This window comes from Simochromis diagramma, unplaced genomic scaffold, assembly GCF_900408965.1.
Source record: "Simochromis diagramma unplaced genomic scaffold, fSimDia1.1 OVJJ01000216.1, whole genome shotgun sequence".
Classification (NCBI taxonomy): Eukaryota; Metazoa; Chordata; class Actinopteri; order Cichliformes; family Cichlidae; genus Simochromis; species Simochromis diagramma.
The window spans coordinates 2080124-2097890 of record NW_024386883.1 but is presented as its reverse complement, the minus strand read 5'-3'; the positions used below and the strand labels follow the sequence as shown (position 1 = coordinate 2097890).

General features: G+C 41.4%; 1 protein-coding gene across 4 annotated transcripts in view; it reads left to right on the top strand.

The window, feature by feature from the left end:
* The window catches only part of LOC120734248 (disks large homolog 4), a 60919-nt gene extending 52304 nt beyond the window's left edge, over nucleotides 1–8615 (top strand). For all 4 annotated transcript variants that reach the window (XM_040032940.1, XM_040032939.1, XM_040032938.1 and 1 more), the window contains 14 exons: nucleotides 353–497; nucleotides 1156–1291; nucleotides 1398–1554; nucleotides 1649–1751; nucleotides 2139–2253; nucleotides 3955–4131; nucleotides 4239–4281; nucleotides 4372–4402; nucleotides 4827–4874; nucleotides 4986–5087; nucleotides 5242–5414; nucleotides 6074–6186; nucleotides 6296–6387; nucleotides 7301–8615. In XM_040032940.1, coding sequence (XP_039888874.1) covers nucleotides 353–497; nucleotides 1156–1291; nucleotides 1398–1554; nucleotides 1649–1751; nucleotides 2139–2253; nucleotides 3955–4131; nucleotides 4239–4281; nucleotides 4372–4402; nucleotides 4827–4874; nucleotides 4986–5087; nucleotides 5242–5414; nucleotides 6074–6186; nucleotides 6296–6387; nucleotides 7301–7407 — 1542 coding nt within the window. In that variant the 3' untranslated portion in view covers nucleotides 7408–8615. The remainder of the gene's footprint in view (nucleotides 1–352; nucleotides 498–1155; nucleotides 1292–1397; nucleotides 1555–1648; nucleotides 1752–2138; nucleotides 2254–3954; nucleotides 4132–4238; nucleotides 4282–4371; nucleotides 4403–4826; nucleotides 4875–4985; nucleotides 5088–5241; nucleotides 5415–6073; nucleotides 6187–6295; nucleotides 6388–7300) is intronic.
* Nucleotides 8616–17767: the final 9152 nt, after the last annotated feature.

Below are 17767 nucleotides of genomic sequence, written 5' to 3'. Positions count from 1 at the left end.
CATGGATGGAAATGAATGTGACTCCCGCTTTTAGACAAAGAGAGATTCTCTCATGGAGCAACTTCACTTAGCGTATTATTCAAACTGGTCTGTGTTACAATAAATCTCTTAAAACTTATTGTTCTACCATTAAAAATTAATGTTATTAACATCTTTCCCTAACATGTATTAACTTTCCACAGACTAAACTTTAATTTTGCTTTCATTACTGGAATCTAGCTGCTAAATGTCTCTGTTAAATCTAATCCATGAGTGCTGCTGGATCACACATAATGAAGTCACAGGGGTGACAGCCTTCTTATTTGCACTTTGTTACCTTACCTGTGTTTCCTTGTTTGTTGCGAACAATCAGGTGAACAACGTGTGTCTGGAGGATGTGATGCACGAGGATGCGGTGGGGGCTCTGAAGAACACAGCCGAGGTGGTGTACCTCAGGGTGGCCAAGCCCAACAACCTGTTCCTGACCAACTCGTACAACCCTCCTGACCTCACCAGCAGTAAGCCTCCATCCTTCTGCCCAAATTTCCTCACCCCGTATTAAAGAGAACTTTGAGCTATTAAAAACAAGACCTGCTCTTTTTGTGTTTGGAACAGCTGTCAAAAATAGAACAGAGGGAGAAAAAGTCTTATTAAGTGCTAGAGATGACTGTGGGATTTTTATGAATAGTAAAAGCTCAGTTCAGAACCAGTTTCTACCAGTTTTCTCTACAAAGTGAGAGCTACAAAAATACAAAACACAAATTTCACCAGAAAAAAGTTTCACAAAACACAACAGATGTGATTTTGGGAGACAGAAACTTAATGGAATAGCAAGCTAACAGTAAACGTCTAATAGCAAACATGTATGTACAGTATTAAAACACGTTACTTTCCCCTTTTCTCTTGTACTACACTGATGAATCCTCTGTTTATTTTGAGCGTGTCTCAGCGTGTTTTGGTTTCTGTCACTTTTGTCTTGTTATTTTTCCCCCCAAAACACAGATTTGTTTTCCGCTACTTCCGTAGTGTTTCCTTTTCTATTTTTCTGGTGTTTTCTTAAGTTGCAGTGCAACCTGTGACCTGAAACCAAGAAAAAAGTGCATGAAAATTGAAGTACAATAAAATCCATGTGCTTGGTATGTTACACCTCATTTGGTTTTGTGCTTATTTTTCCAGCATATTCCCATATGGATACTGAACTTAGCCACCCAAACTATCTCGGATCTGATTACCCGCAAGCCCTCACTCCCACCTCACCGAGTCGGTTTTCTCCTGTTCTACACGGCATGATGGGAGATGATGATATTCCCAGGTGAGCAATGATCCTTGAACTGCAGTTTTATCTTGTTTATTTATTATTATTATGGGGGCATTTTAGCCCTATAAAACTTATTTTGTCTCCTTCATCGATTTTTCAGAGAGCCTCGTCGAGTTTTGATCCACCGAGGCTCCACAGGTTTGGGATTTAACATCGTCGGAGGAGAGGACGGCGAGGGGATCTTTATCTCCTTCATCCTGGCAGGCGGTCCAGCTGATCTCAGCGGAGAGCTGCACAAAGGGGATCAGATCCTCAGTGTAATGACAGTTTTCTTCATGTTATCATGTAGTCATGTAATCCTTAGCAGCACTGGGTCGTCAGGTGTTAACAGTCATGGTGTGTGTGTGACAGGTAAACGGCGTGGACCTGCGTATGGCCACACACGAACAGGCAGCTGCAGCACTGAAGAACGCTGGCCAGACAGTTACCATCATCGCACAGTACCGACCCGATGGTAAAACCACTGAGAGACCTTCTCACAAAGAACTTTATACGTTGCAAAACTTGTTTGAGCAATGAGTCTAAAAATTGGCCTTTAAAATAAGCTTCAAAATCTCTTTTTGAAGAAAATGACTAAATGCAGTGGTAGGACTAGTTTTTTAAATAAGGTGGAAATGTAGGCGATGGGCAAAGAACAAAACAATGACTTAGTAATTTCTCATTTAGATTCTTTTTGAAACAAAGAGATCAAACATCTGCAGCTAAATCCATTTATCCACGCTTCAGCCACTGAAGGACTAGACATGGAAAAGAGAAAGATCTTTATTATTATTGAAGCAAACATTTTAGGTGTCTGAGAGTAAAATATGGAATCTTATATGTTTGTGTTTCTCTGTTGCAGAGTACAGTCGTTTCGAGGCTAAGATCCATGACTTGAGGGAACAGCTGATGAACAGCAGCATGGGCTCTGGGACGACAACCCTAAGGAGTAATCCAAAGAGAGGCTTCTACATCAGGTCTCACACTAAAAGCAGAAAAACTACCTTTGATATTAGCCTTATAGGATGAGATCAAAGAGGCTCGAGGATACGGTTTTTGGGTTAATGCCTCGTTTGACTGCAGCATAGCAGAAATCCACAGCTTTTTATCAATAATAAGAGTGGTTATATTGCAGCATAGTATGGATGTTTCAAATACTTCAAATAATGCAGCTTTAGTTCCATTTAATGTTGTTTAAAGTATTTTGAGTCAGAGAGCTAAAAATCTACCTGCACAAAGCCAAAAATATGTCAAGCATATTTAACTAAAGAAAATGTCATTATTTGAACTCGGCCGTCCTTCCACTTGAACGCCATTATGCTGCCAACTGTGTCTGCTACAAAGAAACATTTGCAAAGCCTCGTTCAGTTGAAGTGTTGAGTTTTGAAAGTCAGAATAGGATCTATAGCCGCAAGAGTAGAAGTAGAAGCGTTATCAAAGGCAATGTATAGTCAGGCTTCAAAGGCACACAATATGAAGTAAGAATAGAGAAATAAAATGACAAGGCGAGCGCTATACATACAAAAATCACAAAAACTACAAGCCTTAAGAGGAAGAAGAATAAAGAGGAAAAATGTAAAGTATCTGTCTGCAAATATGTCTCAGTCAACAGCATTAGAGTGTTTATTATTGTTTCCTGGGCCTTTATATGCATTTAGCTACCATTTGATGTATTCACCGCCAATATTAGATTTACAGGGAGTACCAGCAGGACACCATTGCATTACTGTGTTTACTGTGTATACAACAGGCTCACATGTTTACTGAAGGTAATCATTTAGAGCAGTCAACACAACGTTACTGAAACGCTCTTTATTTTCTGCGCAGTTAAATAAAAATGTCATGATTAATCCATGGAAACTAAGCTCTACAGCCACACAGCAGCCGACCCACATTGAATTTACTCTGAAATGTTCCATTTAAATATTTACACCAACCAACTTATTAACTATGTTTATTAAAGACAAACTAAAGAGTACTTGTGGTGCAAATTATCTTCAAAATCACTGCAGGTTGCAGAAATACTTTAAGCCAAAAACCAACAAGCAAACATCCAAACACCACATCACACTGCACAGAATACACACTGGTCTTTATAAGAAGTGTGGGTGAGAGGACTAGTCGCTGGTATTCAAAGTATGCTTTGCTCGACAGAAAAAAAATCCTGGAAAGAGAAGCAGTTCAAGGTTACAATTCACACAGTGTGTTATACGTCCACTGGCACATGGAAAGCAGACGCTGTCAGTCATGCTTTTAAAGCTCATAATTAGGCTAAATCCAATATTTCGTACAAATTCTTCTTTTCTGAATAACTGAAGTCGTGCGGGGCACTCAGTGCTAGCCACAGGTGGCTAAAAACAATTATTTTTAAAAATGCCAGTATAGCAGCGTACCCCCAATGTTTTATTCCTATCCGCTTTGTCTTTATGAAAATGTCAAGCATGTTTCTGGTCCTCTCTCTCCATTTAGTCAGCACACTTGTTAAAATTCAAAAATTCTTTTTTTAGCACACATCTCTTACAATGTAACGTTTCCAACTGTACGGATGTTTCTGTTATCACGATGCACATTAAAATATACTAAAAGCGCAGCTTTTGGAATATCAGTGGCTTTAAAAAAAAAAGATATTTAAAGGCTTTTTATGAAATGCCTAATTGAAATCCTCTTTTTCCTTCCAGGGCTCTTTTTGACTATGATAAAACTGCCGACTGTGGCTTTCTCAGTCAAGCACTTGGGTTCAAGTTTGGAGACGTGCTGCACGTGTTGGACTGCGGAGATGAAGAGTGGTGGCAGGCCCGTAAGGTCAGCCCGCAGAATGAGGCTGAAGAGGTTGGCTTCATCCCCAGCAAGCACAGGTGACACTTTATATGTAGCAAACTTACTGAAATGTAGAGTAAAGCGCTGCAGCTCAGTGCTAATGACAGGTTGTCTCACCTTTGTCACACATTTTTCTTCCTTACAGGGTGGAAAGAAAAGAGTGGTCTCGTGTTAACACCAAAGAGAGGGTACGTTTGTTCATTATAGCTTTCTGAAGGAGGGGAGTTCATTCAAAGTGTGTCCTGATCGGTAAATATCTGCTCTTGTCTCTGTTACAGGACCTTGGTCGGGACAGCTTGAGCACACAAGGTAATTCGGTGGATGCTCTTTTGCATCCATTAAGAGATTAGTAATATGCATTAAAGGTGCAAGTAGCTGGAACTAAAACAAATGTGTGAACAAAGCAATGTTATCATCACCTTTGCTCTACTCTTGGAATTGCTGATATCTCTAAATGCCTCTCCACTATTATTTGAGCAGATCATTGACTGCCAGATATGAATCTAAGACTTCTCCTTCAGTATTTCCCAGAAGGCTATAATCCAAAGCACACATTACGTCAAACAGTCACGCCTTTAACACCTTGCCAATAATGATATCTCATGCATTTGCTGCCACCTTTGAAGATACATCATCTGCCCTGCATATAAGTACAAACACGCGCATGCCGATGCAAACGTGTCATTTGTAAGAAGGCAAAAAGAAACCGAACGCTTCTATGTTCTCTCACCAGGGAGAGATAAAGCCTCACACAATTATGAGACAGTTACCCAAGTGGAAGGTAAGGTGAAGTCTGCACTTTCAGGCTTTTATACGAATGTTCATTGTTTTGATTTTCTCTTTTGTGAATGATCCCGCTCTCTCTTTATCCTTTCATTCTCTTTATGATAAGTACATTATGCAAGGCCCATCATCATTCTGGGTCCTGTGAAGGACAGGATAAATGATGACCTGTTGTCTGAGTTCCCCGATAAGTTTGGATCTTGTGTCCCACGTAAGTAATTACGCTGTCAGTCTCGGAGACAGATGTGTTCGCCAGTTTTCACTTGCTGCCACCGCTGCACAATGCGACAATATTAAAGCGATGTGTGCGCAGTGCATCAGACAGAGGTGATGCTGAGATTCAAAATGGGTTCTTCGTTTGACAGACACCACGCGGCCCAAGAGGGAGTATGAGGTGGACGGGCGAGACTATCACTTTGTGTCCTCCAGGGAACAGATGGAGAAGGACATCCAGAGCCATCGGTTCATTGAGGCCGGACAGTACAACAGTCACCTGTACGGCACGAGTGTCCAGAGTGTCCGTGAGGTGGCTGAGCAGGTGTGCAGCAGCGTGTTGGATAATGGGTTTTATAAAATGGGATCATTACCCCCAGATTCATTGAGATATTGAAAAATAATGCCATAAAAACCACGGCTTTTAGTACCCAGAGTATGAAGTCAGGCACAAGGACATTACTAAGGAACAGTTTACCCCCAAATATATTTACATATTTTACCTCTAAACCTGCTTTTTATTCATCTAAATGGGTTTGGGTTTGAGTAGATATGTGCAGACTCGACCTTCTATCATGTATAATATACTAAATAGCACTTGGGCTGTGTGGTGAAACATCAGTAGTAACGCTTCTTTCAGAAACCACAAAATCACAGTTTTTAGGAGCTTGAAGCACCACAAGGCAAATATTTAAGTCCATAGTATTCAGGTGATGGCAGATATCTCTTCAAAACTGGTCAACTGACGCAAAACACTGTAGATAAATAATATTAAAAGACATGGGGGAAAAAAACTCTTACCCCTTTAAGTATGATGAATCCGTTTGCACTAAAAACACTTTGTGTTTTATAACAGCAATGCTCCGTTTAAGTAATAAGCTGCAATCTCTTGTGGCTCAATTAACCTACAATATTCATTAGTAAAATAACATTCTATTTTTGTATTTACTTATCATTTCTGTTCTTGCTTGCATGCATGAGCAGCAGGGGAAACACTGCATCCTGGATGTCTCAGCCAACGCTGTGCGCAGACTACAAGCAGCTCAGCTTCACCCAATTGCCATCTTTGTGCGGCCCAAGTCGCTGGAGAATGTCCTGTATGAGCTCAAATCTTTTATATGCATTTAGAAAAAAATTTCTGACAATGATTATTCTTTACAGCTTGAAAGCAGGTGTGATTTTACATTTGTTTGATTTGATTAACAGAGAAATCAACACTCGCCTGACAGAGGAGCAGGCCAGGAAAGGAATGGACCGAGCCCTCAAACTAGAACAAGACTTCCTAGAGTGTTTTACTGGTAAGAGCATGCAGCAATCACATGTGCACGAGGTTTGGTTTTAGATTGCACTTAATTACATGGACATTTTAAATGTAAAGCCAACAAAAAAGTAAGCTTTTTTCAATGCACTGTCTATCACTGTATTCTTAGCAGAGGGATTCACATTTAGGTTTTGGCAGAACCAGATGGAGAAACAGGATTTTATGCGTCTGTGTTTGCACTCAAATGTAGGATTACTCATAATCTATTTGATATGGAAAAAAATCATCTCTTTTATCATTACAAGATTCTAGAAACAACAGGTTGACCGTGTTTTGCTGGCGCTCGTACGCACACTTTAGAAGGTGATCAAACTTCCTCTTGTAGCTCTCGGAGATTTTTTTTGTTTAATGCCAACAAATGCCAGCGACTGGGCTCCGTGCTCCCGTTTGTACTGGCACGACTGAACGATCTGAATAAGAAAAGGAATGCCTTTTGGGAGGACTCGGGGCATTTTAACATTTAAGCGATGCATTTAGGGCAAATCTCAGCAGTTGGCAGAATATGAATGCGAGGTTTCACAGCAAATTCAACGCTGTCTACAATTTCTAACAAATCATGAACAGTGGGGGGGTGTGACATTTCATCAACCACTCAAAGCACGTGGGAAACTGTGTAGAACTGCTTAGCTGATGTAAATGTGCCTCTTCTTTGATGTCGTACACAGATTGTAAAACTATATTCATAATTGATTATATCTTAAATTGTTATTTCCCCTGTTTCTCTTTATCCCCACGCCACCACCCAACCAATGTTTCAATTTCATCTCCTGTCTTTGCTCGTTTCTCTTAATTTCCTGCTGCCTGTGTCATTTTTTTCTTTAACCCATACCTTGTTCTATTTGTTCTTTTCTTTTCTCTCCTTCTGTCGCACATGCTGTGTCGCGCTGCAGCTGTCGTGGAAGGGGACAGCTTTGAAGAGGTCTATCACAAAGTAAAGACAGTGATTGAGGAGCAATCAGGGCCTTACATCTGGATCCCCACTCGGGAGAGGCTGTGATGCTGCACCCGCTCGACCACCCCTCCCTCACAACCACCGATCGACCGCCACCCTTCACCCTCACAGCCAAGCCAGCCTCGCCTGCCTGCCTGTCTGTCCTCCAGCAAAGTCAGTGCTTAGGCAATCACTGAGAATGACACAGAGAGATAAACGCATACTAAGACAAAACACAGCGACACCGCGAGGCAAAGAACGATACCAAAAAATAAAAAATAAAAAGGAGAGAGACTCTGACACAGATGTAAATGCAGCGATGTATAAAGAGACTGAGAGAAAAGACTAAACCAGTATCCCACTATAATGAAGCCGACCCAGTTCACACTTTGCATTAAAATGCATCTCGGATACACGGGTGGACAGCTCTAGATGCAGCTGTGACTGCACCCTAAACTGGGTGCTGGTGGGGGTGGGGGGGATGCAAATATCCAAATCACAGATAATAACTTGTGTATATGTAATGTGTTTAACCTGTGTTTGGATACAGGTGCACTTTCCCACCAGATAGGGAGCAAATGAAGTGACTATTTCAGGCGGATTTCAGTTGCATTTTGATGCCGGGTGTGAACTGCAGCCCACGTCACCTGGAGCTCAACACAGCAGTCTAGATGTATGTGGACATGAGACATTAATTCTGAGCAGGGCTCGAAAGAAAATAAAGGATGACCTTGCAGAGATGGACCCTGAGGTGCTATCGCCTCACCTACAGAGCCATCTCGAGTCTCATGCCGACATTGAACACCTCAGTGCACCGATGTCTCAGATGGAGGTCCCCCCTCACTTTAAAAACAAACAACAAAAGACAGTGGCCACTCTTTTTATATCACCTCCTGGCTTTCTGTCCTCCTCGTCCTGCCACCTCTGCCTTGTTTCAGGACAGGAACGGGGAAGACCGAGAACAGGGGCCCAGATCCAGCTGAGTCCCACGTGACCAGGAGTCCTTTCTCAGCAAAGACCCGCTTTTTTTTTTCTTTTTCTTTTTTTTTTTCTTTTTGTGATTCTCATCTTGGTTCTGGGTGTGAACTCAGAATAACACCTCAGTGGCCAAGACTGACGTTTGTTCGGGTCACCCCATGTTGAATATTGCAAGGCATTATTTAAAGGCAGTTCAAATAATTATATTGCTAAAAACCTCATACGCTGAATTTCTGCATGCATCCTCAAAGACAACGGAGAGAGAAGAGAAAAACAAAGGAAGAAAATCGTGATAATAATCTAAAGGAAGGAGAAAAAAGTGAAGGAGTTTGTTTTTTTTAGCATGTCTCAAGAAGAGAAGAGAGACCTGATCATGTGATTATGGTCATGAGAGGCCAGTGCTGAGCATACTAGATGCTCTGGCGTGTAGTTTAGCCTCAACTCTCTTATGCACACAAACACACTCATGCACCCACACACACACACCCTCACTCCCTTACAGCGGCACACACACACACAACCACACAGACACACAATCGTAGGGTCGTAAACTCAGCTGTAACCTAGCACACCTCTACAGGCGGATTGGCTGTTCTGACCTGCTAGTCAGCATCCAGGATGAATGTTATCTCTCTAGGCACAAACAGCAGAGCTTTTAGCTTCATCGCACCACAGCAAACTCATCGGTCATTCTTCCAAAAGATACCCCCCTTCCCCTGCCGCAGACGTACACACCGTCTCCAGTGGTCGCAGTTAAAAGCCATGGCGTATGTGTGTGTAAGTGTGTGTGTCTGCGTGTGCACGGTGGTGCTCGTTCATGTGCGGGGACTCCTCTGTGTGGGAGGAATATGTCCTTTTATCCTTTCTCTCTCTTCCAGTTTTCCCTGCTTCTTTCTCCTTCCCGTGTCCACACAAATTAAAGCTAAGTCATGTTTAACAAATAAATAGCCTATATATATAAATATATATATATGCATATATATCTTTTTTATGACAATTTCTAACGGGATTAAGTCTGTAAAAAAAATTAACATTTCCAAATAATATTCCATTGATTTTTTTTTTTTTTTTTGGGGCGGGGGGTAATATTGCAGTTTGGTTTTTGGATTTACACACAATCCCATTTTTCGTGTTGCAAAGCGCAGCAGAAAGCTACACACAACTAACTGAACCATTGAAGTCAACGTAAAGCAGACCTCACACTAGAACCGAGAACACGCGACGTGTTCTCGTACGCGCTGAAGACAAACTGAAACACGTGTGCAATGCAGCTGCGTGCGTCTGTGTGACTGTGTGGGTATGTGTTTGCCGCTTGTGTGCGAGAGTGGCAAGAAAGTGCGTGTCGTGTATAAAATAGAAGCGATGCTATATGAGAACATCCATCCTTATGGTTGTAATGTGTGTGTGTGTGTGAGTGAGAGAGCGAGACACGCACGCGAAGATGTAGTGCAATACTGCTATGATGTTATGCAATGAAGATGGTTTTATGGGTCTAAGATTTAAACTGTATAAAGTTTGCACTGACGGCATTATATGCTACAGGTATCGGCGGGATAAAGATGGCGAGCGAAAGCAGGAGGACCCCATGTCAAGATTTTAAGAGCATGTGTTTTGTATTTACTTATGATTTGTTCTGAATTAAAAGAGTAAAGGTGGAAGTATCGATGGAAGTGACCATTCATATTTATATTTGTTTACTTTATGCTCACATGCTTCTGTTGGCTCAGTTTGGAATAGCTGAAGCTTGTGAATGACGACTATCAATTTCTGTTTGAAATACATACATATATATATATATCTATATACATATATAGATATATATGTATGATTTATTCAGAACTGTCACTAGTTGCATCACCTGTCTGTATATTTTTGTATTTTTTCACATTGAGAGAACTCTCGGGTCTTGGCCAGAAATGCTGTAAATATGTTGTTGGAGTGCCGTGTGGGTTTAGGTTTTAGCCGTTCACACTGCTGAATTGGTGCAAGTGCAGCATCCATCAGAGCCACAGCCCAGTTTCTAACTGCTCAAACACAGAAACGACACACGCAAGGAGATATCAGCACGTCCACACACATGCATTTAACATTTACACATAGAGAGAACTCACGGAAACTACGACACACCGCGACACATCCATGAATTGAACAATATGTTTTGGGTTTCTTTATTTGAGGGTTCAGTGTATTTCTTAATATCTCTCTCAGCCATCCTTATCATAGTGTGATATTCCTTATAAAGTATATGAATTTTTACAGAAAAGACTGATTACAAAGTTACAACAGAGTCAGCTGATGCAGAAAAATATATTTAACAATGACAGTATCAAGCAAAATAAAATGTTCCAGTTCAGTGAAGCGCTTGTTGTAAATTAGCTATAAAATAATAAAAATTAATTTAAAAAATGCTTTCTGAAAATGGACTCAGCAGCCTTCTTTTTTTCCTTTGTTTGCTTGTTCCTGTTAATAGTTGGACTCCCACCCCAGTTCCACAGGTGAAGAAAATAACAGTCCGGCCAGAGGAGGGCACTCATTCTCCATTTACAGCTGCTTACACAAGCTCCTCTCAGATGTATTTGCACAGACTTGCTCTGGCTCTTATTTGCTGGTTGCTTCCCCACCCTGCCTTCACTCATCGGGGGAACCATTTTCTCTTTAGAAAAGCACACAATCACGAGGATCCCTTCTTTTGATCGCATGATATGCTGCAGTGCCTGGGTGTGTGTAGGTAGACATTCAGATTTTGTGTAAGGCCGCTGTGATGCTATATCCCTGTGATTGCTTAACCTCTTTGGATTAGAAACTCGCAAATGCCACGTTTATTTGTTACCTGAGCTCGTTCTCTTCATGAACTCTGAATTTATTTCTTATTATGCAGCCACAAATTAACTATCGCCACTTGAAAAAACAGGCCTTTGGCAAAATAAAATAAAAATCCAGAAAGCTTTTAAGCTTACTGACTTGCCAATGGGCAGGTCATTACAAACTCCTGCTGTGCAACCAAGCAACCCACTGAACTTTTGTTTGTGCTTGTGTAAATCCCATTTTCCCTAAGATATCCCAGCTTTGAGCAGAATCAAAACATATCACCTTTGCAGAGCTTAATAAGAGTTACTGAAAGAAGTTAAGTGGTTTAAATTACATTTTATCTTAAACCACTTATTCGGTTCCTGAAATACAGAACATTGTTATTCTATCTGACCCGAGCCCAGTGCCTGGTGCATTATAACTACAAGTGACAAACAGAATCAGGCAGAAGGATGAGAGAACATCCATCAAAGACCTTAAACAGGATTCGAGCTGACAAAACGGTGAAGTCTTACAGCCATCAGGTTACTAACATCCACATGATTCTGTTATCCTCCTATCAGTCATCATGTCTACTTCATGTACCAAGGCACGCAATGCATATACCCACAAGCTGGTGTAAGAATGCACAGTTGGACTCTCGAAGAAGCCAGATGCCTGACAGATGGATAGATGCGGGGAGAGAGAAGAGGGGGAAAAAAATAACAAAATTAAGTTGCTTACTTCAAAGTTAGAATTTGAAATTTCCTCCTAATTAAGAAACCGACTCTGTGAATAAACTCTCTCTTTAATCATTAAAGTGATTCATGGTTTGCAACCCTGATTCGCAGATGTACAAACACTCCAGTGCATGTATCCCGTCTTACTGCCAGGATGGGAGGGGGGGGGGGGGGGGGGGGGGGTCCTTTTAAACAAAAAAGGGTGCTATGATTTACCAATCACTCGGACCCAAAAGCAGCACAAAGTCAAAGGGAAAACGTCTAAAAGATTTATTGACTGAGAGATGGTGGACTGAGTAGAGGCTGAGGAGTGAGTAGTCTTTAAATGGCGAGCTGGAGAGTAATGCATTGAGCAGCGAGGGAGTGATTGAGCAGGGAGGTGGGCGAAGAGAATGGTTTGGTGGTCATCTGTCTGCAGACAAGCAGATGACAGTGAGCAGACAGGCGATTTGGCACACACAGGAGGCTCAGCGGAGGTGACCGTGCGATCTGCCTCGGAGGAGTACCGAGGGGTTGGTGTGCCGCTGAAGCTGACTGAAAGAGGACGTGCAGGTGTGGCAGCCGCAGGGACCTCGGGCAGGGAAAGGAGTGGCCATGGCCAGGGAAACGCAAACACACAGAGATACACAGAAACACCCACAGAAACAGAAGGGAGAATGCAAGAGAGACAGAAACACAGGGACCAAACCAGATTTCTGGCAGAGCCACAACAGAGGGATGAGGAATGAACGCTTCCAAATGTAATAATTAAATCATGCCAGTTATTAGAATCAAATTTCTCTCCAAATATGAAGAATGTGAAATCTGGTGGAAGGAAATTAATCGTTAGACTGTTTGATCTTATAACTCTGTGCAATGGAGCCTATAGTCATTATGAGTTGCAAGTCTGTCGCGTTCCACCGGCAATTATTCACAGCGGGCTTCAAAATGGGCCGATGAGGGAGCAGTGCCTCTTTTTACCTGTTGCTGTACAGAGCTGCAGTGACATTGCTGGATTTGGATGAAAGAACAGCTGACGTGCGAGTGCTGGAAAGAAGATTCAACTGAGAATATTTTTTTTCCTAGGTATTCAAAGCAACCTCCAAACCTCTGAACTTCTGTACGGGGAAACCGGTGAAGCATTTCAGTACAACACAAGCTATCGCACAACTCAAAGCCAAAAGCCTTCAGTGGACCTGAAGGCCCCCTCCTATGGTCTTCCTGGAACCTTTACTTTTAGTCCTAACTTCAGCAGGGGTAGCCTTACGAAAACAGTGGGATATTTTCAGTAGACAGGCCCACTTTTTTTTTCTTCTTTGTTTTTTTTTTTTACAGTTGCATGAGCTGTCAGAAAGGCATGCCTGTATTCGTCTGAACAGCTGTAACTCTTTGGTTAAGCTAATCCTCTTACATCTACATGATAATATAGCAGGCATCCAGGAGTCTTAAAAAAAAATTCACCAGGAACAGTCAGCGATAGGCTTGCTTCACCGAGATGCTTCAGTCACACAGCCAAACATACGGCTCTAACAGACGACTGTCAGTATCATTTGTTACCTTAATTACAACACGACAGCGGCAGCCTGAAGTGGAGGATCAAACGCAGAGCCATTCCTCCTCGTTCATACTTCATATCAGCCCACTGTGTTTGACTGATCCCTTCTTCTCCTCGTTATGCTCTCACACCCCCGAGGGCCCACCTGGTGCCAGCTTAGCTGTTTGTGCAGGATGACTTTGAGTTCATTGCTCAATTGTTCGTGTCTCTATTGTTTATCACGTGCCGTATTAGTAAATCTGGATGATGTCAGTTTGGATGCTTCATTGCTCTTTATCCATGTATCAGACTGTCTGCATGAAGATGAGATGATTCATCCTCAGACCGGTGATGGGCAGGGTGTGGTGCAGGATTTTTGCCATTACGATGCCACTTTACACCGGTGTGAAAACAGCTGTCATCCCAAATCCCTAGACCAGGATAATAACTCCTCCTGCAGCTAAGTCTAATGGGTTCCTTTGCTTTTCTCTGAGTCTTAAGGGCTCATTTAAAACACACATACACACACAGACACACACAGTGCAGTCAAGACAACCATCAAAAATATTTGTATGTGTTTTTTCCCCTTGTTTCTTTTTGTGATAATGATTTGAAATGGATTGTGATTTTACTTCTCTTGAAAAAAGAGAAAAAAAAACAAACTGAATACCCATGCGCACCCAATTAAAGTGAGGAAGGGCAGTGTGTGAGAAATTTTACCTCGTGCTTATTTAGCCGAAAAACAGCAACGTGGAAAAGATTTTAATTTTGCACCGTGAGGTTTTGCCGACCCGAGAGAACGACAGCGATTTCAGAGTACAGCCTTGTGGTGTCACTTTTACTAAGCTGCATCTGCAAAAACAGAGCTTAACCCGTGAAAGCTTATAATGTCACCTGAGCCAAATGCACACGTTTCATTTTGTAGTATCAGTGATGAGGTACGATGCCAGAATTAGGATGATGGCCCACAGAAACATGCCAGCATTTGCATTTTTAAATTTCTGCTTAATACCCCCGTTTGCCTACTGAGGAATACACAAAATACCAAATGCACACGTGTACAGCTGGAAAATAATAGATAATGAAAGCATACAGACATTTTAGGGCATTTGTGGATGGCTCCTGTTCTGTCGCTTCAGAAAAGGAAGAGAAGCAGAGCTGAAAATACCCGATTGTGCAGTGAGTCAAGATAGAAGCTCGTGCGTGGCTCTGCCAGTAGAGCTTGGCTTACAAAATGTTAATGTGCATTTTTACCACTTGTTCCTGATGTGTAAATAGCTCTTTAGCTCATTACATGCTCTGTGTCATTATGTCACTGTGAAAACATTTTAAGACCGTTAGAAGTTCACATCTACTGAATGTCAGGCTGACCGGACTTAGACAAACCTGAGGATGCTAAAGATCAGCTAAAGTTTGATCTGCTATTGACTGCAAGGTGATTTGACATCCTTGGACCATCAAATGATTAGTTAAGTGATCTTGAGCAAAATCCTGAATGCCAGACTTTTAACAAGCCAGGGTTTTGCTACTTTTTTTTCCCTTCCCAATCCTGACATCAGACTGAAACTCATAATTTTAGAGACGTTAAATGTAAAACCACAAAAATAAACTTAGTAAAGGAAAGAAAAAGCGGAGAAAGGGATACTTCAAATCAGCAAATTAAGTCGATTACCTAAGATCCACAGACGGGTCCAGATTCTGGGTCTGAAAGGTGAAGTGCATTTAGTCTGCATTCTTTCTAATGGCCACCAGGGAGTAATCGCTCTCATTTTGTTCTACAAACCTCTATGATCAAATTCTCCGACTTCTCCCTTAGTTTAATACCTCCATAAACATTTACCTGGTGACTTTCTTGTCTCAATTGCTAGTTTGAAGTTCCATCTAATACAGCAAGGTGTCTATTTTGTAAATGATGGTGCTATTTAGAGTAAAAACGTATGATTAAGCCGAGTACGCTTTAGGGTGTGGCTATACTTGTGAGTGACAAGTTGCTACTGGATAAGCAGTGTTTTTGGTTTCTCAGACTTGGCTTCAAAAACCAAGATGTGGGCAGCGTGGCTACATTCATGCTTTATATACAGTCTATGATATCACCAGTGTCAGTGAGGTCAGTGAGATACATCACATGAGCGATGTTTTTAAAAACACATATTTCAGTTTTCCACTTTTTTTTTTGGACACATTTTACACAAAAAAAGATAGAAAGCGGTCACCTCAAGGCTAATGCTGAGGGAAAAGTCAAAACACCGCTGAGGTCGGTATGATTTTTTGCTTTGTGGCGGTGATTTTTGCAGCTTTACATCCAGTTTTCATTCTAGACCGAAAGGACTAACCAGCTGACAAACTAACAGCTTCAGTGAATTCTCTGTGACCGTGAAGTGTCATTGCTTTGCCAAAGACAGTAAAATGACCTGCTTTGAGTGCGTTTTTACATACAACATCAACACCGTTAGAAGTCTGGCAGGAACGTCTTTATGGCTCCATGACATTTATCCAAGTACATCTTCTGCTCGCGTCTATGTTTGAATCCTCAAAACAACTAGCTCTACTAGTCTCACAAAGCTCTGCATTTCACAGGTTTTGAACATTTCATGGCAATCACTAAAACAGGGATGACATTCAGGTGTCCTAACTAAGCGGCGTCGACAATAAACGGGGTGTGAAAAAAAACGCGGCTGACAAATAGCTTTGTTTTCTACCTTTAGTGGGTCATTCTGGTCTAAAGGCTCCTCTGGCTCACACTCTGGAGGTCTTAGAAGTTTTAGATTTATATTTTAAAGACAAATTGAACTTCACAAGGACATTTCTCATTTTATGTTTTCCTGTTGAAGCTCCCATTGCATCTTCCTGATGCAAGAAGAAGAATTTCATGCATTGAATACAGTAAATATGACAGCTTTGATGATATGGACACCCTCAAGCGGCATCTGAATGCATGCTGTCTGGACCCTCTGACCACTTATTGTATATAACAGACAAACAAACAGAAATAAAGTTTGACGCTTAGCCTATAAAATGTGCAAAAGGCTTTGTTACCAAAAGGCTTTGTTACTGAGTCGGGATGAGTTGTTGACTTTTTGCTTGTACGATATTTGCACTCCAGTGAGATCCACAGAGATGCAGGCAATGCTTTTTCTAACATTTGACCTTTATATTTTCCGAACGACTTTCACAGCAAGTAAACAAATACTACTGTTGTGCACACGATATGTAGAATATAGACCCCTTCTCTTCATCATGTTCACATATAGCTCATTACAGACATTTGCACATCTTCACAATCCATCCTCTGACATTTGTATACTCAGGTTTTTTGCAGCTGAGACATGACCTCTGACTCAACTGTCTATTTTTCTTCTTCAGTCTTTCTCTCTGGGACACAGCAGATCCTTAACCTCAGATTTTGGGTGATATACCATGTGCTGTGTTGTCAGTGGGCTGGATCATTTGATGGTTGGAAGTGGATGTACAGTAACCCAGATGTTTTACTTAATTATTCTGCTTTACAGACATTACATCAACAACAACAAAAATGAAACAGCTGACCCCAGGAGAACGGGAATTGCTGGTCTCGCCCTGCCCAAATTAAGCATTGGTCTGGCCTTGTTAGCAAGCTTGAAATGCTAATGTCTGATTTACATTTTGTCACTTAGATTTAAAATATGCATTTTCTCTTGTTTATGCCGCTGTCTTTGCCAGACTTCCCAGAAAAAACAGCCATGAATTAAATAAGAAAATAGGTTGTGCTCAAGCACCAGTGCTGTGATTTAGCAATGTTATTAGCTCTCTTGATATCACACTGTGGTCAAAATGACTGAACTTACAGAAGAACGAGCGGATCCGTGGCACATTTCATTACTTAAGTACTGGCACATCTCGTGGAAAGATGCGCTTCAAAATGGACAGAGAGATGGTACAAATTCATGCACCAGATTTCTAATGCTTTTTTTTTTTTTTAAAGAGAACACAACTTCTAATAGCCAAAGGCCATATTGCAGAAAAGTTGCATCATGAATCAGGTGAAGTAGTACTGAGCTGATCCATCATCATTTCGTATTCTTTAGCATTTCAGACCTTAGCTCGATTCCATCATACTTACATACATACAGGTTAATATCCCTCCCTGCTCCTTAAAGGCAATAAAGGCTCAAAAATTGTCCTCTCTGTTTTGTCCAAACACACTGATTTCTTATTCATGGGGATTAATTCAAGGAATATTGGCTGGAGTCTGTTGGGCTGGATTATAAGTACCGCCAACTTCCTGCTGATTTTATCTACAGCACAGTTTACAAAAACTGCATGCCAGCGTTTGCAATAGGACGGAATTAATTGTAGTGTTGGAGTCAAGACGCTCATGAAAGAAATCTAAGCGACACCGGAAATCGTGTTACATTATTGTCAAAATAAA